Raw genomic sequence first — 27,083 nt, 5'->3', positions numbered from 1 at the left:
TGCACCATGATATACTGGTGTATATTATGACACTTACTGAGCTAGATTCTCCGGTCATCGACGCCGGAATCGCATTGCCGATCGGCCAGAGAATCCCCTTTTACGACCGAATCGGGGGTGGCTCCGCTTTTGCGATGCGCCGCCCACTCCAAAGCGGCATACTCAGACAGTACGCCGTGCAATGAATCGACAGCCTCAGGACATTGCCTGGTGCCCGCCCCGATGCTCCGCCCCCGACCGGCCGAGTTCCCAACGCCGTTGGACACGTGTGGTCTCACCCGTTCGGAACTCAGCGTGGCGGCTGTGGACTCAGTCCAGTGCTGCCACAGTCCGAAGGCCGATCCACGGGCAGGGGAGACTTTGTCAGGGGCTTTCGGCACAGTGTGGGGGGGAGGGGGGCGCGAGCGGGCCAAAGGGGGGGAACTATTTTTCAGGCCGGGTCCGCGAGCGGTCGGCGGCATGTTGCACGGCGCGGATGCTGCAGGTTGCCTCTGTGCGCATGTGCGGCCACGGACCCACCAATTCTCTGGGCCGTGTCGGCAGCTGGAGCCAGGCGCTCGACACAACCTTGCTGCTGGCCCTCAGCCAAACTGAGGATCGGTTTTTATGCCATTTTTTCTGTCGTAAAAGGCCACCTTTTCTCAAAATTGGAGAATCCAGCCCACTGCGTTTCTGGGGAGAAACACACAGTTCTCAGTCAGAACGTCACACCTTGGCATTTTCTCGGAAAATTTCACCCCAAATCTACTCAAGCACTTATTAATCACACAGAAAGTTCTTCCTTGATTGACAGCTCATCTCTATCAGCCTGGGCATTAATGGATCTTTATCATAACCAGTGTACAAAAAATAGCCCAAATTAATTTTTACTTCCTGAAATTTCTATGATTCTATGTGACTATATTTCTGTGTATAAAATTAAACATGGATTAATTCTCAGTATACTGAATTAGGCTGATTACTTTTCATTCGAATCCAGATTGCAACTGATTTCTGAGACTTTTTTCACTTTTGTTTTAAGGGCTGTTTTGTGTGTCTAAAATCAGTCCCGTCAGCAATCAAAGATACGGAGATTCTTTGTGCATTAGAATTATGAAATGGACACGGTCATGTGTTAAAAATGTTGAAAATAAGCACAAACCTCATTCCCTCACTATTCTTGCTCGAACGCATTGACTCTTTGCTCGCATACATCGCCATGAGCTTAAGCCACTATCTAGTAGCTGGCTCAATATGTCATTATTCAAGTGTGAACCTTGAAAGTGAATGCTGGCAGGCTATTTGAGCAATTGGGACATCACAGCAGATTTTGCTTTCAGCTAACATCCACATATACGTGCTGCCAGTGCAGGTCACTTCTGAAGAGTGGAGACTCTGGCCAGTTTCCACCTTCACACCCTTGTGCTGCTAAAGATGGAAATTGTAATGTTTCTTCTGCTTCCCTGCCTCAGGACAGAAAGTGAGCACCGGCATGAAACCAGGGACCTTAGTGATCTGCAGAACTCTGAGTACTCCCTGGATAAATTTGCAGGGCCATTGGCAGAGACTATAAGCTGCTAGGTGAATAGAATTTCACATGACTATTTCTACCGTACAAAAATGATGTATATAAACTCCACATTGATGCTATCTTACTGCTGTGATGATATGCATTAAGCAATTCTGTACATAATGTCGTGCACGGCCTCCGACCACCAGATGGCAATGTAAACACACCACGTGACCCTGTCGTCTGAGAGTTGGGAGTAGGTCGTGCTGGAGGATAGACATATTTTGCAGTAGCTCTACCATAGTTGATTAGTGTTAGTAGTTTATTATTTTATCTATCCTCGTTATCTTATCACGCAGTTGTTCCATCATAAAGTATTTAAACTAGATGTCCTGTAGTTCATCATTCACTTCAGCCAGTATACAGAACATGACAACTACATGTAAAAAATGCAGTAGCTTCTCTAATTGCAACAATGTTTCGCACTGCACATGACATTTCATTTACTATTAGGTCAAATGGTTGATTTCAGTGGGAACAGAATGCCTTCAATTTGTTGGCAAAATGATGGGTTGTATTTCATGCGGTGGGGGCATATTTTCTCACCCTCCCCTCAGGGAGAAAGGTCGGTGGTAATATACGACAATGGTCTGCAATGTAGTTTTGCTTTACTTCCGAACTCTACCCACCCAACCCTACATTTAGATTTTATTCCCAACTCAGGATTCTAAATCTCAGTCACATTGCAAGCAAAGAAAAGGTTAGGATACCCAATAGACCATTCTCGCATGGCTCTTGCCAACTAGTTAAAAGCATCTCTGCTGTTGCTTTTCGAACAAGATTCAACAAGCCACATAGAACATGGAGAACGATGGACAAACGAGAAGAGCAGGTAAGAAAGAAGGATGTAAAGCCTCACTTGAAGGTGCACACCATTTTCCCAAAAGAAAAAGGCATTACAGGCACAAAATCATTTGACTGGACCTTCTGGAGTAGCAGTGAACGGTCAATTTCCCAAAAACTAGAGAGTTACTGAGCCAATCACATATCTAAAGATGGGGTGTGTTATGGGTCAGGGTTTAGAGAACCCCAAAGTGCATCATGGAGTTCACCTGACCCACAACTTTTAACAGATTGTGGTATGGGGAGCACACGGCTCATGGGGCGAAATGCGAAATTCTCTCCAAACGGCGCGATGTCCGCCGACTGGCGCCCAAAATGGCACCAATCAGACGGGCATTGCGCCGCCCCAAAGATGCGGAATGCTCCGCATCTTTGGGGGCCGAGCCCCAACATTGAGGGGCTAGGCCGACGCCGGAGGGATTTCCGCCCCGCCAGCTGGCCGAAACGGCCTTTGTTGCCCCGCCAGCTGGCGCGGAAATGACATGTCGGGGCGGCGCATGCGCGGGAGCGTCAGCGGCCACTGACAGTTTCCCGCACATGCGCAGTGGGGAGAGTCTCTTCCGCCTCCGCCATGGTGGAGACCGTTGCGGAGGCAGAAGGGAAAGAGTGCCCCCACGGCACAGGCCCGTCCGCGGATCGGTGGGCCCCTTGTCCCGCCGGTAAATAGGTACTCTAATTTACGCCGGCGGGACAGGCAATTTATCGGTGGGACTTCGGCCCATCCGGGCCAGAGAATCCAGCGGGGGGGCCCGCCAACCGGCGCGGCCCGATTCCCGCCCCCGCCGAATATCCGGTACCGGAGACTTCGGCAACCGGCGGGGGCGGGATTCACGGCGGCCAACGGTCATTCTCCGACCCGCTGGGGGGTCGGAGAATGACACCCCTGGTATAGCAGAAAATGGACCAGTGGTTTTTAAAACAAAATAATGTTTATTCTATGAACTCAAGTTAACCTTTCAAAAACAAACAGTGAACATCTTAGCAACCAGTAAATCAAATACACCCCCCAAAGAATACAACACTAAGTAATCTGTATGCTGTTCTTTTAACATCCAAAAGACTTAACAAACCTCTAAACAGGAGCACATCAGGGTTTACATTCAAGACTGAAAACATTTATACTTCTTCTGAATTCACCAAATGATCCATAGATAGTTTTTGGATGGCAGAGATCAACAGCAGTGCAGCTCACAGACACACCCGAGCTTTTCTCAAACTGAAACTAAAAAGCAGAAGTGGAGCTCAGCTCCACCCACACTCTGACATCACTCCAGTGACATGAGCAGCTCCATTTCTTAAAGATCCATTTCTTAAACACCCATTTCTTAAAGGGTACTCTCTCATGACAGGTGGATATACTTGGGAGCAAATAGTACACCTCAAATGTCATGGGCTAGATTCTCCATTTTTGGGACAATGTCGCCACGGTCATCGTGAAAACTGGTCTTTTACGCCAGGAAAACTGGCGTCAAAAGGCCACAGATTCACCGTCCTGCAGGGGGCTAGGAGGGAGCTGTCGTAGAGCTCATAGCTCAAGCTGCCGACATGGCCCCCCGCACTTGTGGGTCAGAGGCCACGCGTGCGCACGGTGACGGCCTCTAGCGGCTGCGCCGTGCCCCATGGCGGACTCAGCCCGCGGACCTGGCCCATCGAAATAATGCCCCACATCAATCGCTCGCGCGGCCCGGACCGCCCGTACACATAGGCCCCAGTCCTAAATGAAGCCCCCCGCCCTCCAATCGGCCCTCCCCTGACCGTGGAGGCCCCGGATTGAGTCCTCAGCCGCCACGTGAGGTTCCCAAACGGCAGGACCATGCTAGATCCATGCCGTCGGGAATTTGGCCGGTCAGGGACGTAGAATAAAGGGAATGGCCTGAGGCGGTGGATACACGGCGAGTACTCCGCTATTTGGCCGGTGGGGGGGGAGAATAGCGAAACCGGCGCCGGTCCCGATATTGTGCGCAAAACCAGGGGCGTCATTCTCCGACCCCCCGCCGGGTCGGAGAATGGCCGTCGGCCGCCGTGAATCCCGCCCCCGCCCCCGCCGAAGTCGCCGGTACCGGAGATTGGGCGGGGGCGGGAATCGGGCCGCGCCGGTTGGCGGGACCCCCCGTTCAATTCTCCGTCCCGGATGGGCTGAAGTTCCGCCCAGAAATTGCCTGTCCCGCCGGCGTAAATCAAACCTGGTACTTACCGGCGGGACAAGGCGGCGTGGGCGGGCTGCGGGGTCCTGGGGGGGCGCGGCGCGATCTGACCCCGGGGGTTGCCCCCACGGTGGCCTGGCCCGCGATCGGGGCCCACCGATCCGCGGGCGGGCCTGTGCCGTCCACCATGGCGGAGGCGGAAGAGACTCTCCCCACTGCGCATGCGCGGGAAACTCTCAGCGGCCGCTGACGCTCCCGCGCATGCGCTGCATTTCCGCGCCAGCTGGCGGGGCAACAAACGCCATTTCCGCCAGCTGGCGGGGCGGAAATCCCTCCGGCGTCGGCCTAGCCCCTCAATGTTGGGGCTAGGCCGCCAAAGATGCGGAGCATTCCGCACCTTTGGGCCGGCGCGATGCCCATCTGATTGGCGCCGTTTTTGGCGCCAGTCGGCGGACATCGTGCCGTTGGGGGAGAATTTCGCCCCAGTTCTCCGCCCTGTTGCCAAACGCGATTTCGGCGTTGGTGTGTGGAGAATCCAGCCTCGTATGATTCCAAAGATTGGCTCCATGTATCACTACATTATATAGCCATTTCCTAATTCTGCAACTAATGGCCGGGATTCTCCGAGCCTCCACGCCAAAATCGTGCTCGGCGCGGGGGCGGAGAATGGGGGTCCCAGACCAGTGGCATCTGGACGCGAGTCTCCGCAGACCGGAGAATCGCCACCAGCCGCGCGTGCGCGGTCGATGCGGCGCCGGTCAGGGGCCATTGAAAGAGTCCACCGTGGTGATTCTCCGCGATCGACCGGACGAGTTCCCGCTGAGTTCCGCCGTCGTGGTTCCACTCGGCGGGAGCTCGGACTCGCGGCCGCGCTGGCCGTTCTGGTGGGGGGATCAGACTCCAGGGAGGGCCTCCATGACGGATAGGCCCACGATCGGGGGCTACCGATCGGTGGGCACGTGCGATCCCAGGGGGCCTATCTTCTTCCACGTTGGCCCACTGTGTGGCTTCGCCATGTTGCGCGGGACTATTTGTGCCTGCAGTTCACCAACCTTATTTACAGCACTTCATACGTTTACATACAAGCACTACAAACCAAATTTAAACCTTATTGCACTACCTCTTAGTCTGACCTCACTGGCCTTCTTACTTCTTATTTTCTGCTTCTCCCAATCCTTTGTGCGTCTTACTTCCTACTGCTACAAGCTGTTTCCATTGCCCTCACACTCTAGTTTAAACCCTCCTCGACACCACACGCGATGCCACGTGATGACTTGGTCCTCGCTCTGTTTAGTTGCAGTTACTGTGCAAACTTCAGAGCAAACTTGCAGCACCAGAACCACCCAGCTAAACTGTCTAAAAGTTGATATGGGGATTTTAATTATCTGGGAGAAAAGTCTCCAAAGGTCAGGTTACAATCAGCATAGTTGCAACTATGAAAAATGGCAGCTGCCACCAGCATTTTGCCTCTTGCAGTGTAGAATAAAACCACTTTGCCAGGGTGACCAACATCACCTCATTTGTGTTCTGTAACAACTGGAATTAAGCTACTTTTCATGGCAGACCATGATATAAACATTACATTAGTGTGAGAAAAGCTGGCAACTTCATAAGCGATAGTTGGATTTCATGCATGGCTACACATGAGGTGAGAAAGACAAAAGGACTTGCAGCCCACATCACTAACCCCTGTCAGTCAGTCACATGTCTGGGATCTGGCCAACCTTTATCTCCATTTTCCCTTGGTAACAGGCAAATATTTACCTACTTACTTGAAATTTAGGGCTGTTTCTTATTTGTATTCTTCAACTGGGGCTACATTTGCCACACCAGGTTGCAGTTTATTCTGAAGGGTTACAATTCCCATGGTGAATTTGTATTGCAGATCCAATTGCCTAAGGCCTGTGGTGAATTGTAATCCATCTAATTTAAACTGCAGGGAAGGTTCCACAATAATGGAGAACAGAAAAAAAAACCTGTACTTTGGTTAATTATGACTATTTCTGAGAATCATGCCTAAAATTTGAAAAGGTAAATGACCAGTGAACAAGACAAAACATTGCCAAAATGGCAGGATTGCTTAGTCAGTTACGAGAAACAGTATCTGCCTGTCCCTTCAGTGGTAACATTTATATTGCTACTCATGCCTCCAGAGGCATTGATGAAAATTATTGCTTTGAGTGCACAGAGATTCCAGATGTACATACATAGAACATACAGTGCAGAAGGACGCCAGTCGGCCCATTGAGTCTGCACCGACCTATTTAAACCCCCACTTCCACCCTATCCCCATAACCCAATAACCACTCCTAACCTTTTTGGCCACTAAGGGCAATTTAGCATGGCCAATCCACCTAACCTGCACATCTTTGGACTGTGGGAGGAAACCGGAGCACCCGGAGGAAACCCACGCAGACATGGGGAGAACGTGCAGACTCCGCACAGACGGTGACTCAGCGGGGAATCGAACCTGGGACCCTGGCGCTGCGGCAGAGCCACATTGCTAGCCACGTGTGCTACCGTGCTGCCCAAGCACCTCACTTACATTGCAATATTAGCAACAAAATCATGGTTGTGTTGAGTTACATTGGTGCAAAATAAGTGCAACGTTAGTTATAATTTAGTCCATATGTTACATTTAGCTTATGAGTTTCTAGCTTCATAACTACATTGTGGCAGTTTATACTTTAGCCTATTCAGCCTGTGGGACTTTTAAAAATACCCTGCACTTTTATTTCCAGCCTCATCAGCTTATATCTGTGAAAGCAAACTATCAATGAGAAATTAATTGTGGCACAATATGACTTTGCACTATCATGCTGAGCTATACACAGACTCTTTTGTCATTCCCACATACTAAATTCCCAATCTTGCACATGGAAATCAGGGGATAGATGTTTAGCAGAAGCTATCTGGACCCCCATTCAGTGAACTAAAAGAAATAGTCACATCAATGGTTTTATTCTCTCCTCTTGCACCTCCTGGTTGGCCCAATGGTGGTATTGATACAATTCTGTAAGCAGATTTATTACCCACTTTACATTTGGGTGGCTCTTGATAAAATGTGTGGAATATCGTGAAATCAATGCAAGTGAGGTACAAAAACATTGTTGCTTGATTAGTGTTTGTGTGAGCTTCTGAAAATGTTAGTTTAATTGGTAGTTACTTTCAGGTCATTTTCATAGCAATTTTAATTACCAGCATCTTAAATATTTTTAGATAATCATTGTGAGGAACTTACTGAGGCCGTATACATGACATCATTACAAATGTTCTTTTTCTGCCAAATTGCATAATTTAATATTACTGCTGCGCATTTAAAATAGATGGTGCAGAAGAAAATATTTCACTCGCACTTTTTCCTACTGAAAAATACAATATGTTTTTTTTTTTAGCACAATATAAATGTCAGGGTAATATGAAGCTGTGCCACAGATAGAGATACATTTCCTTTGGCTTGAAAGGAAATGAAAATCAGGAGAGATCTATTATGTCCGGCTGTTTCAATATCAGTCATTCAGCACTTTTACCCAAAGTCCGATTTACCCTTTTTGCCAAAGTTATCAACCCCTGTCCTTCTGCTTATGTTGGAGAACTTTTAGATTTTCTAGAAACAAACTTTAAGTTGAACATAGTTAAAGAAATAAGTAGGAAGAGAGAATTATCCTGAAGTATTAAATCATCAAATGTATTAACCTTTACACTATCAGTAGCTTGAATCCTTTCCCTGTACTATTGATATATATCAGTCTTCTGGTAAATGGCACATTACTAATGGCTGCCCCTTCACAGTCATAACTAGTTATAAAAATTCTTAACATACATTGCACTGCACAATAGCAAGTTCCTGCTGTCACATGCTTCTTGCCCCCCCCCCCCCCCCCCCCCCCCCCCGGGGCCCGGAACCCCCACGATAATCTTATAGAGAAGACAGGACCATTAAATTAAAAGGATCAATTTTCAGAAGGTGGCTTGGGCTTTGATAATAATCATTATGAATGATTGAATCATGGCCCCAAAATAGGCATAGATCTATGTTTCACACATTTACCACAATAGTTTTTGAATTGGACACTTATTCAACACAGAATCAGAAAAAAAATTAAAATTAACTTTTGTGGTACACAACCTTGTTCTTGGCCAAGTATGTTCTCCTCATTCCTTTTGTTAAATAAATCCTTCACAATATATAGTATGCCCTGTCAATTGCTACAAAAAGGTACTGTAACATAGCTGATAATAATATAGACTGAAATACAAACAAGGCAGAATGTTTAATATTGTCAAATATTATAATTCCAGAATTTACCAAAAATGTCATCTTAGCAAGAAATGTGTCGTGTCTGCTTTTTATTATAAATAACATTTCAATTATCTATAATTATTGTCGTGTTTATGTATTTCCTGTTTAGAAATTTACATTTTAAAGATAGCAATTCCAGAACTTGTGCAAACTTCTGTGGTGGAATAAAGGAATAAGAATCAGCCGAATACATATTCTGCCATGTTTGAATTTAAGGTAGAAAGAGTGGACAATATAGCCAATATATAAATCAAATAAACGCATTGATACATTTCCAACAGATCAACTTTTACTCTCTGTGGCGACTGTCGCAAAAGATATAAAAATCACTGGTATTTAACAAAAGCCATTCCTATTAAAAGCACAGTTGAAATTATGGAAAGTAACAGCGTTGTTCCTTTCTTACTCTTTGTTACAAACAGCAGTTAATAAATGCACACAGGAAATTCCTAAGTCAGTGTAAGTATGGAGCTGAAGCTCTATCCAATATACTTCATTATACAAACAGTATTGAAACTGTAATCTTTTTGGACAACTTAATACTGCATATTAAAGGTGACATATTTATTTGTTAATTATTTCATTTTTAATGCTTAATTTTCACACAAAGTTGTTTATTTTTGTCGACGTGACAAGCAGAACGAGCGTACTTCTTGATGGCTTCTTCAGAGTATGTAACACAAACCATATACTCGAGAAAGAATAGCGGAAGTGGCAGGAAGTGTGCAAATTCCTAGTTTTTTTTATTTTTATGCAACAAGATTTGATATATTTCGACACATTGCACCGAAAGTCCGTGCACGATGTAGCGTCGTGGTGTTGAAGTTTTAAAACCAGTTTCTTATGTTTGGAAATTCTTTTGTGAATAAATTATACACCAAAAAAAACTTGCATGGCACATTTCTGCAGAGCACATAGGGAGAAAAGAATGTTGTGACGTGTAAAACAACACAAGTACAGCTTCCAATGCCCCTCTCAGTACATAGCACAGATCAAACAATTGAATAAGATCAACAGCCGAGACGGCAGCAAGAATATTAATTGCTCAACCTGATAGGATTAAGTATTAAGAGAACATTTGGTGGGCACTACACAGTCGGGAGTAGGGGTTAGGATGGAACGACAGATCAGAAGTAAAATGCGCTAAACTTCTCCACAAGAGCTGTTCTTACAGTCGAGGAGAAAAAAATCACAACGCTCTTTTTTTTTCTCACCAGATGCTGACTGCTTTAAGCTACTAGTGCAGTACTCATCCTTTCACAAGATCGTCACTCAAGGGTTACTAGAAGCAGTAATTAAGCACAATAACACAAGCTCTTCCCCTGACAGAATACAGCAATGCTCCATATAGTCATTAATGACATTTTGTGAAAATGTCCAAGTTTGTCAGAGACTTCCATAGCACAGCAATCCAGTAAATAAAGTATCCTTACCTTTGTCAACTAGAACTGACACAGCCTTGGTGATGGGGAATAATCCTGATATTGTTACCAAAGCTAAAATAAACTCAGACATTGCGACAAATGAAAGCTGTGACTGCCTCGCTGCACACTCAGTAAGTCAGCAGAGAACCAGTGTCGAGCTGCGTAATCTAGAAATGTCAAAGGAAATTCTTCTGCTAAATGAGCCGATCTCCCTCCTCTGCTTTCAGCAGAATTTGTAGGTGTATGTGTGCAGTGTGTGTCTTGACTTTTCAATGCAGTGTACGTCTGGTCTTACATCACAAGAGGGCAGTGACTGATGCTAGAGGATGGAATTTCACTGATTAATCATGGAATCTACCATACAACCGTTCTGTATCGACACCATTCAGATTCACTGCCTGGTGTGAGACATTTAACAAACAAGGAATGCATAGTTACGCACTGAGGACAATATAGATCTCCATTTCCTTCATGTTGGCTGTTTCAACAAAGCAGTGCTGCATAGTATACTGTGCATTTAAAGTCTGCCCATAATAAATGCTGTAATGCCTGCCACATTGTGCTAAATAACTGACCTGCATTGTGGCAGAACTTAGTCTTTGTCTTGGGTGAATATTATTTTTCTTTACAGTAATTCTCTGGAGAATTCCTGATCATGCCAGTTGTTCCTTATTAAAATGGAAACCAATTAACACACTCAGCAGCAATGTTTATTTTCCTTATGTAGTTTAGTTTTGTTCTTTTTGCATTTAATTTATAGTGTTGTTGCAAGTAATATTGAGATGTTCACCCCATTTTGTCTGTAATTTTTAAATGATTAAAATCAGTACATCAATACTAGTAATGAACTAGAACTACTCCTTTATTGGTGTAGTTTAGTTGTTTTTTAGGGTATAAAATAATTGGATTCCATATTTTTACTTAAAAAACTCATTTCTGTACAGTGTACTTACATTCACAGAAATAATCTAATCGCTTTCTTTAAAAGACCCTCACCATACATTTTCATAGAAAGACAAATGAACTTTGAAAATAAACATAATTCCTGTTTTTCCAATTCAGTACTATTTAATGTTTATCGTTCTTCTTGATATATTTGCATTAGTTGAATTTGCACAACATTCTTTTGGATCCAAACAATTAATAATTATATTTTAGCTTTAGATATGCATGCTCCTCAGTGAATAAGAGGTATTTTTTACTATGGAGAGACACTCCACCCAGTGGTACAGTGCAGAACTAACCAACACACACATAGAGCAGATACGCGGTCCGCATTTTCACCTAGGGTGATAACCCAGGAGAACAAAGTAGCTGGGCTGGCCTTATTTATATTGCTCCACACATCAGAACAGCTTGGCCGAATGATAAATCTGCAGCATCAGACTTCAAAAGCCAAGAAACAGGATAACAATAAGGTGGTGATACATTTGGAAAATTGAAAATTTTACTGAGCCCCTTCTACCAGTGTTAATGTTAACTTTATGAACTGCTGTGATACCAGTACATCATCTATTAATTAGATTGTTCCTTTACATTGATTTTTTAAATAGGTTTTTATGGGCACATGTTTGCTACTCACCAGCCTTACTGCATTACTTTAAATAAGTAACATTTATTCTATAGCTCGCACTATGTTTGCAACATGTTTACTCCGAGCAGTTCTTTGAAATAGGCTGTCTTTAAAAAAGTGAAAAAATGCACACACATAATATGGACCATGCAATTCTTACAGTTTTTCATATGAGCTACTGCAGACATTTCATTCCATGTTGAATAGCACAATGAAACTTTGCCAGAAAAAAATGAGGTCAAGTGTTTTAATGCAGTAGAGATTTAACAATGTCAGAAATTCACTGGTGTAGCCATTGCGACAAACAACCTAAACATGCACTTCATCAATTTAGGAAAAAGAACATCCCATTAAAGCCAAACCACTCTTAGATTAGTGTTATCAAGACTGATGTAAGAACAGGGCAGCATGGTGGTGCAGTGGTTAGCATTGCTGCCTCACGGCACTGAGGTGTCAGGTTCGATCCCGGCTCTGGGTCTCTGTCCGTGTGGAGTTTGCACATTCTCCCCGTGTTTGTGTGGGTTTTGCTCCCACAACCCAAAGATATGCGGGCTAGGTGGATTGGCCATGCTAAATTGCCCCTTAATTGGAAAAAATGAATTGGGTACACTAAATTTATATTTAAAATAAGACTGATGTAAGAACATTATCAGATCAAACACAGAGGAGATTATTCAGTCTTTATAACCCTCCCTAGTGTCTGATGATGATGAATGCACGTGGAAAGGGTGGACATGTGCCAGAAAGAAAAGACTGGGCCCAGTTGACACTACCTTGTTAGCATCTACTGCTTTTGCTAGTGTCTGGAGGATACCGCTTCAGACTAAAAGACCATTTAAACTGCTTCACCTCTGGAGTCATGCTATTATGGAGAGGTGGCCTGTTTCTCTCAGGTGAGGGATAGCTTGTTTTCCCCCTTTCAATCCTGAAGAAGTCTGTGATCTAGTAATGTTGACATCAACAAATAAGTGACTGTGGAAAATATAGATGGGATTGACTTGAATTGGTGGTTTTTATTCATAAATAGGTTTGTCTGTCAATTATAGAGTGAAATCTGCATTAAAAATAAACTTACTAAGTGTGCACTATCAGAGTAACACATTGCAAATTTTTGCCTGCAACTCATTTGGTGGTTACCTGTGGTCATAAATGAGCTGAGTTCCAGCCTGTCACCTGATGTTCTGTAGACGTTCATAGATGAAACTGCTGAAATTTAGCACATTCACAGGAGTAGAGACAATGGCACCAAATATGCGTCTTGCCGAGTTATCTGAAGTTCATGCACATACTCCTGGCGTGAGTTAGACTACAAGACCATAAGACATAGGAGCAGAATTAGGCCACTCGGCCCATTGAATCTGCTCCGCCATTCAATCATGGCTGATATTTTTCTCATCCCCATTCTCCTGCCTTCTCCCCAAAACCCCTGATCCCCTTATTGATCAAGAACCTATCCATCTCTGTTTTAAAGACACTCAGTGATTTGGCTTCCACAGCCTTCTGCGTCAAAGAGTTCCACAGATTCACCACCCTCTGGCTGAAGAAATTCCTCCTCATCTCGGTTATGCCAGACCGCATATCAATGAGGGCAATAGCACATTTGCATTGGGTAGCTATGAGAAATATGGAGAGCAAGCAGATTGTGATGTCCGCTAGCATGTAACCTTAAACATTGCCATTTTGGCGCTCACTGCTCTAGTTAATGCATGATTGAACACATGTTCAGGATCAGGAAGGTCCTTCTAACAGCTCTGTTCAAATGGATCATAAGCTGCACTCAGGTTTTTTGCTTATTGGTTTCCACAGGTTGTGGCTGATCTTGTAGAAGGACTTTGTGTTTTCTGATGTTTAAAATTGATAAAATCTACAGAAAGTGGCAGCTGCTGAAGGAGTCTGAAATGGCTCCAAGGCTTCTGCAAAAATTGCTTGCTGCCAGGTATGGGTGCAGTAATAGATGTTTTCCTTGTGTGACAGCATGAAGGAACAGGGCAAGCTCTTGGAAGAGGGAGGAGGAGGTATATGATGGGAGAAGAGCAGGTGGCCATATTCACGGAGCACTTCTCTGGCATGAAGCTTGGTGAGGAACGATGGGCGGAATTCTCCGTTCCAGCGGCTAAGTGCCAGCGCCAATGGAGAATCTGCGGGTGGATCATGACGGGAAAATCGGTGCAAACCCCTCACCAATTCCGGTACTGGTGAGGGGCTAGCACTGGCTCCGCATGAACCACACGCGGATTGCGTGGAAAACGGCCGGAGAATCACCGGGTCCTGGGCCACGCATGTGCAGGCCTGACGAGCAGCACTGGTCGCGCCAGAAAACATGGCGCCGGCCATGCCGGAGCCCTAACCTGCCCACCCCGTCCCCACAGCCCACTCCTTGTCCACTAAGTATGCATTTTGAGTCAGAGTGTGACATCAAATGGCAATATTTCTTCATCATGAATATTTTCTTGTTCTTCCTCCAGTTGCTGTTCCACTCCCTGGGCCAGGCTGCAGTTCTTGAATATCTGAAAGGAGAAAGATGCAAAGATAGGGCTGTGGTGAGGGGAGAATAATTCAGTGATGCATGCTTACTCTATCTACTACTTGTAAATCAGAAGAGATTGTGAGAAGGAGGATTAGGTACGAGGATGCTGTAATACTCTATGGTTTCAGCCTCACTGCTGGCCACAGCATCAGCAATAGACATCCTAATAAAGTGTCCCAAGCGGGTTAAGGTCATGCAGCTGTCCTTATCCCTACTACAACTGTTTCTGTTACGCACCACCTTGTCCTGTTAGCAAAATGTGTTAATGACTGTCATATAACCTATTCAGGTGATGTGGCTGCCATGATTGAATAATTGCCTGTGTGTGCCTGGGGTGAGATGGAGTGTGAGGCTTGCCACCCATTTCAATGCTAAGTGCGGTTGAGGATGGTGAATGTATGTTAGGGAGAAGTCCTGATTTTTTTTTAGAGATTTTTGATAGATAAGTGATGAGGGGGGGGTGGTGTGAAGAATGGAGCAGTGTGGGAGGTTAGTGTGCAGTTAATGGGATATGGTATTTGAAGATGCATTTACTGACCTTGACTGCTCATGTGAGGTCATTGAACTTTTTGCATCAAAAGTCCTTGAGGCTTGTTTCATTGCATTGATCATCTGATCCTCTGCATTCTGGGAGATGCTATGCCTTTTAGGTGAGAACATACTCTCTCTCTTCAATCAAAGCCTCAATGAGTGTTGGAAAATCATAAAACACATTTTCCCCCAAATTATTGCTTATTTCCTCGGTCAGAATCAGTTGTAGAATGACTTCCAGGACCAACTTCAGCTGCAGTCCAGCTCCCCTTAAAAAATTTAGGCTGTCCTTAAGTAGAGCAGGCCATCTTTAACTGACTCTAGACTCTCTGCTTCTTTAGCTTCCAATCATGAATGAAAACAAACTATCCAGCTAATGATTCTGAAGGCCAATGTTTCTGGCCCTAGCCACAAGCTGTGCACTCATCCACCCTGAATTGTACATTCCTCTGGCTCCAAAATGTCTGCAACAAAACCCTTCATTCCACCTTTGGTGCTTGACCTTTGAGATAACTAGGTTGCAATTTCTGTAATTCCTTCCCTGAAATCCTCTGCCTCGCAAACTTCCCTGAAGGACCACTTTAAAACCCATCTCCTTGACAAAGCTCCCTTCAGAACTACCATTTGGTTGACATTTTTTTACTTCCCTTCTCATTTGAAATGTCTTGTTATTGTTTCTAAATTGAAGGTGCTTTATGCAAAGCAGACTGGAGGGACCAATTGGCCTATTATTTCTTATGTTCTCCTATTTCTTCTAAATTGTTGTCCTTCTTGCACTGTTGTTCTTGCTGCTATACTTGTTCTACTGTTGCTCTTGGTATTTTGATTTGATTTAATTAGATTTATTGTCACGTGTACATAGAACATATGAAAAATACACTATGTAATTATGTAAACATAGACCTTGGGTGAAGCATGTGTCACATGTGTTGTCCTGGTTTGGGATCTTTATGTCCCCCCTTCTTCTTAGCAGCATGGCACACAACTTCCTGGCTCTCCCCACTCCCCAAATGTTCAAGCCCAGTCCAAACTCTCTACCGCACCCATTTCCTACTCCCCATCCTGTGTCCGGACCCCTCCTACCCCTCCCATGCCCAGAACCCCCCCACCCCTCTGATGTCCAACCCTACCATCCCAACAGTGCAACACCCTACCCCCTAATATCCAACCCCTCTGACGCCTGACCTCCCCTCTTCCCCTGATGTCCGACCGTTCCCCACCCTCACCAAATCCCATCCACTTAACTCAGACACTTCCTAACCTGTTATTTTCAATGGGGTTTTTAAACTCACCTGTTTTACAGCAGCGAATGCTGTAAAAAAGGGACATGTCTTCCTTTATTCAGCTTCTTGTAGACTTCTTCGTTGGACCCAGGGACTCGCTGCGATGCTTGAATGTCGTCCAGCCTGAGTCAGGAAGGTCAGGCGAGACTGGCACTGAAGAGATTTAGCGCAATCAAGTTGATACAGAGTGGCAGTCCAATGCCAATTGCCACTCCAAAGAAGCTATGGTATGATGGAATGAATGTAGACTGTTTTTCAGGGGATGAGCTTCAGCAGTCTCGTCCTGCATGGGAAGAGAAGAAAGCTAACATGTACTCCTCTGTGGACCGTCTAACTTTATCCTTGGATCTGTAACATAGAACATAGAACAGTACAGCACAGTACAGGCCCTTCAGCCCACGATGTTGTACCGACCATTTATCTCAATCTAAGATCAACCTAACCTACACCCCTTCAATTTACTGCTGTCCATGTGCCTGTCTAGGGTCGCTTAAATGTCTCTGACTCCACCACCTCTGCTGGCAGTGCATTCCACACACCCACCACTCTCTGTGTAAAGAACCTACCTCTGACATCTCCCCTATACTTTCCTCCAATCACCTTCAAATTATGTCTCCTCGTGACAGCCATTTCCACCGTGGGGAAAAGTCTCTGGCTATCCTCTCTATCCATGCCTCTCATCACCTTGTACACCTCTATCAAGTCATCTCTCTGCCTTCTTCGCTCCAGTGAGAAAAGCTCTAGCTCCCTCAACCTTTCTTCATAAGACATGCCCTCCAGTCCAGGCAGCATCCTGGTAAATACCCTCTGTGCCCTTTCCAAAGCATCCACATCCTTCCTATAATGAGGCGACCAGAACTGGACACAATATTCCAAGTGTGGTCTAACCAGGGTTTTATAAAGCTGCAGCAAATAGTCTTGAACTCAATCCCGCTGTTAATGAAAGCCAACACACCATGCGCCTTCTTAACAACCCTATCAACCTGGGTGGCAACTTTGAGGGATCTATGTATGTGGACCCAAGATCCCTCTGTTCCTGCACACTTCCAAGAATCCTGGGCGGGATTCTCTCATCCCGGGGTCGAGCCGGAGAATCGGCGGCACCGGTGTGAATTGTGCCATGCCGCCCCGCGCCGGTCCGCCGATTCTCAGGAGAGTGGAGAATCGGCGCGCCGCCGGTCGGGGGCAGCTCTACGGGCCGCCGGCGATTCTCGGCACGGGATGGGTCAAACGGCGACGCCAAAAAAGCTGAGTTCCGCCGGCGCCATTCACACCTGCTCTTACCCGGCGGGACCTCGGCGTGGATGCAACTGGGGGCGCCTGGTGGGGGCGGGAGTGGGTCCGACCCTGGGGGGCCTTTGCTGTGGCCTGGCCCGCGATCGGGGCCTACCGATCAGCGGGCCGGCCTCTCAGGCTGGGGGCCTCTTTTGTTTTGCGTCGGCCCCTGTAGCCCTACGCCATGTTGCGTTGGGGCAGCCGCGGAGAAGGGAGCCACTGCGCATGCGGGCATTGGCACCGGTGCCACTGCGCATGCGCAGACCCGCGTCCATCTGATGCCGGGATTGGCAGCTGGAGCAATGTGAATCGCTGCAGTGCCGTGCTGGCCCCCTGTAGGGGTCAGAATTTCTGCTCCTGAGGGCACGTTGACGCCGTTGAGAAACGTGACGGCGTTTATGACGGCATCAACACTTAGCCTCAGGATCGCAGAAAGCCCCCTGCCTTTAACCGTGTATTCAGCATTCAAATTCGATCTTCCAAAATGAATAACTTCACATTTATCAAGGTTGAACTTCATCTGCCACTTCTCAGCCCAGCTCTGCATCCTGTCAATGTCTTGTTGTAACCTGCAACGACCCTCAACAGTATCTACAACTCCCCCAACCTTCGAGTCATCGGCAAACTTACTAACCCACCCTTCAACTTCCTCATCCAAGTCATTTATAAAAACCACAAAGAGCAGAGGTCCCAGAACAGATCCGTGCGGGACACTTCCTGAACCAAGAATGGTTGTTTGTATTTTAATGAAATCAATACATAGTTTACTAAATGATTTAACCTAAATTTAAAGATAAATCATCTGGAAACATATACTTGCTGCTTCAACTGTCTGCTCCAACAATCTTAACTGGGACATTTATCAGTAACTTTAAGGGTGCGATTCTCTGGAAAGATTTCAATCTGTTGTAGCGAACGGGAACTGACACAAGGGGCGAAATTCTCCCCAAACGGCGCGATGTCCGCCGACTGGCGCCCAAAACGGCGCCAATCAGACGGGCATCGCGCCGCCCCAAAGGTGCGGAACGCTCCGCATCTTTGGGGGCTGAGCCCCAACATTGAGGGGCTAGGCCGACGCCGGAGGGATTTCCGCCCCGCCAGCTGGCGGAAATGGCCTTTGTTGTCCCGCCAGCTGGCGCGGAAATGACATGTCGGGGCGGCACATGCACGGGAGCGTCAGCGGCCGCTGACAGTTTCCCGCGCATGCGCAGTGGGGAGAGTCTCTTCCGCCTCCGCCATGGTGGAGACCGTAGCGGAGGCGGAAGGGAAAGAGTGCCCCCACGGCACAGGCCCACCCGCGGATCGGTGGGCCCCGATCGCGGGCCAGGCCACCGTGGGGGCACCCCCCGGGGTCAGATCGCCCCGCGCCCCCCCAAGGACCCCGGAGCCCGCCCACGCAGCCTTGTCCCGCCGGTAAATAGGTACTCTAATTTACGCCGGCGGGACAGGCAATTTATCGGCGGGACTTCGGCCCATACGGGCCGGAGAATCCAGCAGGGGGGGCCCGCCAACCGGCGCGGCCCGATTCCCGCCCCCGCCGAATATCTGGTACAGGAGACTTCGGCAACCTGCGGGGGCGGGATTCACGGCGGCCAACGGCCATTCTCCGACCCGCTGGGGGGTCGGAGAATGACGCTCAAGCTTCCGAGCGCTCAGCAAAGCGAGGCCGGCAACGCTATTCAACGCAATTGGTCCACTAAACGAGGCTTCACAGGCTTCTCGCCACAAATGAAGGCTTTTCAGCTGATTCGCTGGCACTGCACTCGCCAGCTCCCTGCGACCAAGGTCGAGCAGCACTTGTCCAGCCAATGCCAGCCAGCTGGCAACAATGGCATTGAAGAAACCGGCCACAAAATATGTGGACGCAGACCTGGGGAGGCTGCTTGACGCTGTGGAGACGGGGAGGTATGTCCTGCTCCCTCGAGGGTCGGGACAGTCAGCCATAGGGCAGTCAGTGCTGCCTGGGACGAGATAACCGCGGCTGTGAGCGCCGGGACTGTAACCAGGAGGACTGGCCTTCAGTGCAGGAGAAAGGTTAATGACCAATACCGTGCATCACTAGTGAGTAGACACCAATGGTCCTCCCCGCCCCCATGAGAGCATCTACTCCGCAACTCTTGATGCGACCTCCCAACCCTCCCTCCACCCTCCTCCTTCAACCCCTAACTGTGAAGGTGTCCAAGGCAGCGTTGCAGTCGTGACTGCCATAGATCAGAGTCTTGGCAGAATGTCCGACTCACTGGGGGATGTGACGCAGTACCAGGCTGACCTTGATGAGGTTCTGTGGGACATATCCCGCTCTCAGGTGGGCCTGGCGAGGCGCTTTGGAGTTTTTCCCAGTCACAGGTGGGCATTACCGAGGTGCTGCAGAGCATGTTCCAGTCACTGAGGAGCATCGCCGAGGGCTTCGACATGATGGTGCAGTACCGGACCCATCCCATGGAATGGGGACAGTGGCCATCATCTCCCCCGAGTTCTCCCCACTGATGAGGCTGCATCTCGCAGCCAGCACCCAGGTCAGGGCGGCATGGCTGTGCATGTGCTGCCGACAAGTGAGCCAGGTCCCTCTGGCCCCAAAGCACACAGAAGATGCCCGCCAGAGGCATTGAAGGCCACAGGCCGAGGTAGGCAGCTGGCTGCCTCCACCTCAGATGTGCATCCTGGGGACACACTTAGACATAATGATAGTGCTGGGAAAATAAAGTACATCGAGGATCACTGAAGGCACCGGGGAGCGGGCACAGAGTGGGCGGGTAGGTAGGGGGTGAGGGGTGGGGGGTTGAGAGGTGGCACCATCGGAAGAGTGGGGAATTGTAAAGCACAATAAATACCCTTGTTCATTGGGGTGGCACAGTGGCACAGTGGTTAGCACTGCTGCCTCACAGGGCTGAGGATCTGGGTTCGATGACGGCCCCGGGGCACTGTCCGCATGGCGTTTGTACATTCCCCACGTGTCTGTGTGGGTCTCACCCCCACAACTCAAAGAGGTGCAGAGTTGATGGATTGGCCACGCTAAATTGCCCCTTAATTGGAAAAAAATAATTGGGTATTCTAAATTTATTATTCAGGCGATGGGTGTGGGCGAGTACTAAGCAGACAGGCATGGGGCAGACTGTGACATAGATTGAGGATCACTGGCGTACAGCTCTTTGCGGGTTATCATCAACCCCCTGCCCCTGACAGTGACCCGCTGATGGTGTCGACACAGTCCCAGCACCCTGGCGTGATGTGACACATACCCCGGGAGGGTGGAAAATGGGAGTGAGGCGTGACAGACCAGGCCATGTCCGAAGTGAATCGATGAGTATGAGTGCCTCCCTGACCCTCCAGGTTTGCCGGACCCTCACCGCTGCCACCTGTCCTGCAGCCTCCGGCTGGTCCTCAGGTTCCTCCCCAGCTTTGTCCTCTAGCCCCTGCTGGTCCGGCGCCACCTCATTATCCTCATCCTCATCAAATACATGAATAGGATGGGAATAGAGGGATACGAACCCCGAAAGTGTAGAAGATATTCGTTTAGACGGGCAGTATGTTCGGCGCAGGATTGGAGGTCCGAAGGGACTGTTCCTGTGCTGTAATGTTCTTTGTTCTTTATTCTCGTCATCATCCTCCTCCTCCTCCTCGGAGATGGCCACATGTTTCACAACACCAACCTCCTGCTGCTGCACACGGTTGTGGAGGGCACAGCAGACCACGACAAAGCGGGCGTCCTTCAGTGTATTGGAGTGTACCACCGGAGCGGGCGAGGCATCGGAACCACATTTTGAGCAGTCCAAAGCACCGTCCAATGACAGCCTGGGTAGCCACATGGGCCTCGTTGTACCGTTCTTCGGCCTCCGTACTGTTGTCATTAGCCAGGTCCTCAGCGGGTACCCCTTATCCCCCAAGAGCCAGCCGCCCATCCTGGGTTGGTCGTCGAAGAGGCCCGTCGAAGACTGACTGCCCCAGGATGGAGCTGTCGTGCACACTCTGCAGGAAGCGTGCATACACATGCATTATCTTCAACTGGTGGTCCCACATGAGCTGTCTGTTGAGGGAGGGGAACCCGTTTCTGTTAATGTAGAGCACTCCCAGATGGCCTGGTGAGCGCAAGGCAACATGCCTGGCATCTATAACCCACTGGACCTGGGGCATTCCACTGATGGTGGAGAAACCTGCTGCCTGGCCACCTTGCTGGGCTTGGTCCATGTCAAAGATGATGTGGTTTTCCACCCGGGCAAACAGGGTATCCGTGATCTGTCGGATGCACCTGGGAACTATGGCCGGCGAGGTTCCACACAGGTCCCTGCTCAAGCCCTGGAATTATCCCGAGGTGCAAAGGTTCAGGGCTGCGATGACCTTGACGGCCATCGGGAGCATGTGCACTCCTCCTCCACATGCTGTCAAGCCCGCAAGGTAATGGCACAGGTGTTGCATCGTCTCCTTGTTGAGGCGGAGCCTCCTGCGGCATGTGCCGTCTGTCATTTGTTCAAACGATCAGCGATGCCCGTACACCCTGGGCTGTCACGGGACTCCCCCTCTGGGTCCGTACCTGGCCTGATGGGCGGCCAGGTCCTCAGGGTGTGGTGCCGGGGTCTGGAACATGGGCCGCCGTCTTGAGTACCTGCAGACCCTGCTGCTGCTGCCATCTCCGGCGTCTGGCCGCCCAAACTACCAGCATCTCCACGAGGGCAGGTTCTGTGTACACAATCCCTAAAGCCATAGCTTTCAGTATCTGTAAGGGATTGGGAGAGGGTGTTAGACTGACAAACAGCAGTGGCTCCCACCCTGGGAACCTCCATTCCCCCACAGATCCCCCCTCCCCCCCACCTGGAATGCCCTTCCCACACAGCACCAGCTGCAGAAGGCCACCCCTCACCAGACCCCAGATTCTGTACCCCAGACATCCACTCATAACAGCACCTGGACTTGGCGCTGCTCCCCTCCCCGTGGCACTCACTCACCCTCCGGCCATGGACATTTTCCTGGAGCTGTGTTCCATCCCCTGGGTGTTCGGATGTTGGCTGCTGCGTGTGTGGTGTTGCTTCCCGCAGTGTTCAAGCACAGTGTCCATGCATCAAGGTGTGATTGGGATGCTAGGCTGTGACTGCTCCATGGCCCGCCCACCTATGGGAATCCACTTGGTTGTGTGAAGTGTTTACTTAACCATGATTACCAATTCCCGATTAGAAATAGCCTTCAGCCACATGGCCTCAGCAGTCGGTGGGGGTTATGTATGGTCAGTGGAGGAGACAGGCAGGCACAAGGGTTGCCCCCAGAATGGGTACACATGATCCAGGGGTTGGCATTGTGGTGCCGCGAGCGGTTGCCCCCCGTTGGCTCCTCCAGCGCTTCCCCCTCCCACCCTCCCCCTCCCACCTACTCACCTCCTCAGCTCCTCACAGCTAGCAGAGAATAACTGATCCCATGAAACTTGCTTTGAGATGGTAGATATCCCTTTTGCCAGGTTCACATTTTAAAAAAGGAGTACTAATCGGCACCAGCGTGACATCTGGGCAGGAGTCTCCCCTACCCGGCGGGGCGGGGGTCCCGGCGGGATGGAGTGGCGTGAACCTCTCCGGCGTCGGGCCGCCCCAAAGGTGCCGAAGTCTCCGCACCTTTAGGGGCCAAGCCCTCACCTTGAAGGGCTAGGCCCGCGCCGGAGTGATTTCCGCTCCGCCGGCTGGCGGGAAAGGCATTTGGCGCCACGCCAGCCGGCGCTGAAAGGTCTTCGCCGGACGACGCATGCGCGGGAGCGTCAGCGGCTGCTCACGTCATCCCCGCGCATGCGCAGGGGAGGGGGTCTCTTCCGCCTCCGCCATAGTGAAGACCATGGCGAAGGCGGAAGAAAAAGAGTACCCCCACGGCACAGGCCCGCCCGCGGATCAGTGGGACCCGATCGTGGGCCAGGCCAACGTGGGGGCTCCCCCCGGGGCCAGATCGCCCCACGCCGCCCCCAGGACCCCGGAGCCTGCCCGCGCCGCCTGGTCCCACCGTTCAAAAGGAGGTTTAATCCACTCCAGCGGGAGAGGGTTGACAGCGGCAGGACTTGGGCCCATCGCGGGCCGGAGAATCGCCGGGGGTGGGCCCGCCAACCGGCGCGGCGCGATTCCTGCCCCCGCCGTGTCCCGAATTCTCCGCCACCAGAGATTCGTCGGGGGGGGGTCGGAGAATCCCGCCCATAGTTTTAAACATGAAAATCCACTTTTTCAGGTTGTACTCATAATACCCATTCGCCTACTCAATGTATGTAAATTATGGTAGCAAAATACTGTGGATGTTGGAAATCTGAAATAAATGGGGGGCACGGGAGCACAGTGGTTAGCACTGTTACTTCACAGTGCCGGGGCATGGGTTCAATTCCCGGTTTGGGTCACTGTCTGTGCAAAGTCTGCACGTTCTCCTCGTGTCTGCGTGGGTTTCCTCCAGGTGCTCCGGTTTCCTCCCTCAAGTCCCGAAAGACGTGCTTGTTAGGTGAATAGGACATTCTGAATTCTCCCTCAGTGTACCCGAACAGGCGGCGTAGTGTGGCCACTAGGGGATTTTCACAGTAACTTCATTGCAGTCAGTGCTAATGTACTACTTGTGACACGAATAAAAATTATTATAAGATTATTGTTATAAAAACACAAATGCTGGAATTGTTCACAGATCTGGTAGCGTCTGTGGAGAGAGAAACAAAGATAATGGGCCGGACTTTACAGGGATTGGGGGTGTGCTGTTAGGGGTGTGCTGCTTGTGCAATCTACCCACCCATCCTACCCTGCAGTAATAACACACTTGGGGCGGCATAAACAAGGTGAAGGTCAGATTTCAATCCCTCAGTGGGCAGGAAGTCTTGAGAAGAGACGGCAGCTCCAGAGGTCCGAGCACCAGAACTCAGTGGTGAAGATTGTCTCTGGTGTCCGGTTGCCAGAGGGGAGGGGAGGAGGGTGATGAGGTGAGAGAAGGGGGGGTTGGAGGAGGGCAGGGGGAAGGAGGGGAGGAGGAGAGGAGGGAATTGGGAGGTGGGAGAGAAAGGCAGGAGAAATTAAGTGACAAAAGGATTCATGATGCATCGGAATAATAATAGGACAAGACAATAAACAAAACTGTGTCTTGAGGTTAGAATGGCAAGGTGAGGAATATCTGCCACCTGAAAGCAAGTTTCATGGGATCTGTTATACTCTGGTACCTGACCAAACTCCGAGGAAAGATCTTCACCAATATTACAATCGAGAAAAAATTAAAAGGTTTGCAAGGATTACACCAGAACTGAGAAGGTATAAATATCAGGAAAGGCTGAACAATGGAAAAGATAAAGGTATTTCATTCTGCATTAATTCAATAGGTTCATTTGAGAGATGTTTCCACTTGAGGTGGAGTCCAAAATGTATGGGTTATAAATATAAAAAGAGTCACCACTAAATCCAAAAAGGAATTTTGCACAGAGAGCTTTGAGACCGGGGATCTTGTTGTCACGTGGAATGGTTGGAGCAAATAGCAGAGATGTCTTCAAGGGAAAGTGAGGTAAGTAAATGAGAGTAAGAGGGATAATACGATATGTTGATAGGGCGAGATGAAATAAGGTGAAGGTAGGCTTAAGTGGAGCGCAGTTCTATTGGGCCAAAAGATCTGTTTTAGTGCTGTAAATTCTAGATTGCCATAATTTGACTAACATACAAAAGCATAAATGAAAATCACAACTTAAGGATTCTTTGGCCTCGTTACACTCATGCTCAAGCGAAACGAGGCCAGTTAATAGCGGGAGAGGCCAAAAACGAGAACCGCATCAGGCACCAAATAGTTTGCGATGCTACCAAGTTAGCTAGCTTGAATTCCATCATACATTGCGGACACTACTATTAGGAAGAGTTTAAATGCTTGTTACTGCTCTGTTCTGAGAATACATGTTTAATGGTTAATAATGATTACTGGATATACTTTCCATGATTAATTTCAATCCTCAAGAAACTAACTCATGCAGAGCTATCCTAGTGTTATCCTAGCTATCCGGTTTTAAAGGGTCTCATCTCAGGACCCCCACTTCAGGGGCGGGATTCTCCAACCCCCAGCCGGGTCGGAGAATCGGCGGGGGGGGCAGCGTGAATCCCGCCCCCGCCGGCCGCCGAATTGTCCGGCACCGGAGTTTCGGCGGGGGCGTGAATCGCGCCGCGCTGGTCTGCGGACCACCCCCCCCTCCCCCCGGCGATTCTCTGGCCCGCAATGGGCCGAAGTCCCGCTTCTGGTATGCCGGTCCCACTGGCGTGAATTGAACCAGGTCCCTTACTAGCGGGACCTGGTGGCGCGAGAGGGCTCCGGGGTCCTGGGGGGGGGGGGGCGCGGGGCGATCTGGCCCCAAGGGGGTGCCCCCACGGTGGCCTGGCCCGCAATCGGTGCATACCAATCCACGGGCGGGTTGTGCCATGGGAGCACTCTTTTACTACGCGTCGGCTGTGTAGGTCTCCGCGATGGCCGACGCGTAGGTGACCCCCTCCTGCACATGCCCATTTCAACTTCTTGAAACAAAGGAAAACCAATTATTGATATTGGTGCAGGCAAAATCCCAAGATTGAAGTACTTATCTTGCATCATGTTAGTTAGTCACATAAGCCCGATAAGTACTGAACATAACTCAATATCGTGTACTACAAAGTGGAATTTGTACAAACATGTTTTGAATATATACTTAAGTGTTGGAGAAACTGGATGTGTTGAACGGTTGAATTTAAAAAAAAATTGTCTACATTCAGTAATTGACAGGATCAAGAGGGATTTAAGGATTTGTTGTGACTTCAGTAAGTAAACCCCACTTTTTTATAAATCACAACTTTGAAATTAAACTTCTGTATGAAAACCAATTGTCGGCATGTCTCAAGTATAAACTACCAGATCAGAATTTTAAAAAGGAGTAACTGATATCTGGAAACTTTAAGCAGCGTTTATTTTTCTCACAAAACATGAAAGCAATGAAAATGTTGGTTTTAATTACTTGAGATTTTAATTAGATTTTAAGAGGGATTTTTTTTAGCAGGTTTAGCAAATAATGCCAAGGTACAAAATGGTTCTGTTTTTATTATGACTTGACACAATGGTGAATATTAAAAGCACATACTTTCCAGAACTCTGGATTACACGTTGTTCTTTTCTGAGCAAATGTACCAGCAGGCTTTGCTATTCATAAGTGACTTGATTGTCTTTAAAATGATAAAATTTATAGAAAAATTAAGTGAATTATTTATGTCCATAAGTAGCAAGGTGAAGCAAGTGTCTCAGTCCGTCGCCTTACTTATTGGTCTTGAAATAAAATTGATGAGATTTTAAAACACTCCTTGTAACAATTGTGTAGAGCAGACGGTTCTGAAAGAAAGCTAAAAATGTTATTTTTCAATCAATTAGTCGTCTTCATTCAGTGATTAACTCTCAGCGTGTGGCCAGAGTTTACGATAGAAATGCGATCCATGCATTTGCCAAGTGTTAGACTTTCCAATGGGCCTCCAGTTTGAAATACAGAATCACAGAATTGTTATGGTGCAGAAGGGGACCATTTGGCCCATCGTGTCTGCACTAGCTCTCCAAACAAGCATCATGACTTGGTGCTGTTTCCCCTGCCTTTTACCCCTACCCCTGCACATCGTTTCTATTCAAATAATCACCTAATGTCCTCCTGAATGCC

General features: G+C 48.4%; 1 protein-coding gene across 1 annotated transcript in view; it reads right to left on the bottom strand.

Moving 5' to 3' along the window:
• LOC140406643 (low-density lipoprotein receptor-related protein 1B-like) overlaps window positions 1-10,477 on the bottom strand; it is a 1,956,985-nt gene extending 1,946,508 nt beyond the window's left edge. The window contains exon 1 of the mRNA XM_072494650.1: window positions 10,273-10,477. Coding sequence (XP_072350751.1) covers window positions 10,273-10,354 — 82 coding nt within the window. The 5' untranslated portion in view covers window positions 10,355-10,477. The remainder of the gene's footprint in view (window positions 1-10,272) is intronic.
• Between the last annotated feature and the right edge of the window lie 16,606 nt (window positions 10,478-27,083).

The sequence above is a fragment of the Scyliorhinus torazame genome, chromosome 2, assembly GCF_047496885.1.
Source record: "Scyliorhinus torazame isolate Kashiwa2021f chromosome 2, sScyTor2.1, whole genome shotgun sequence".
Lineage (NCBI taxonomy): Eukaryota > Metazoa > Chordata > Chondrichthyes > Carcharhiniformes > Scyliorhinidae > Scyliorhinus > Scyliorhinus torazame.
Note: the sequence above shows the minus strand (reverse complement) of the source record. Positions and strands in the feature narration are given on the sequence as shown.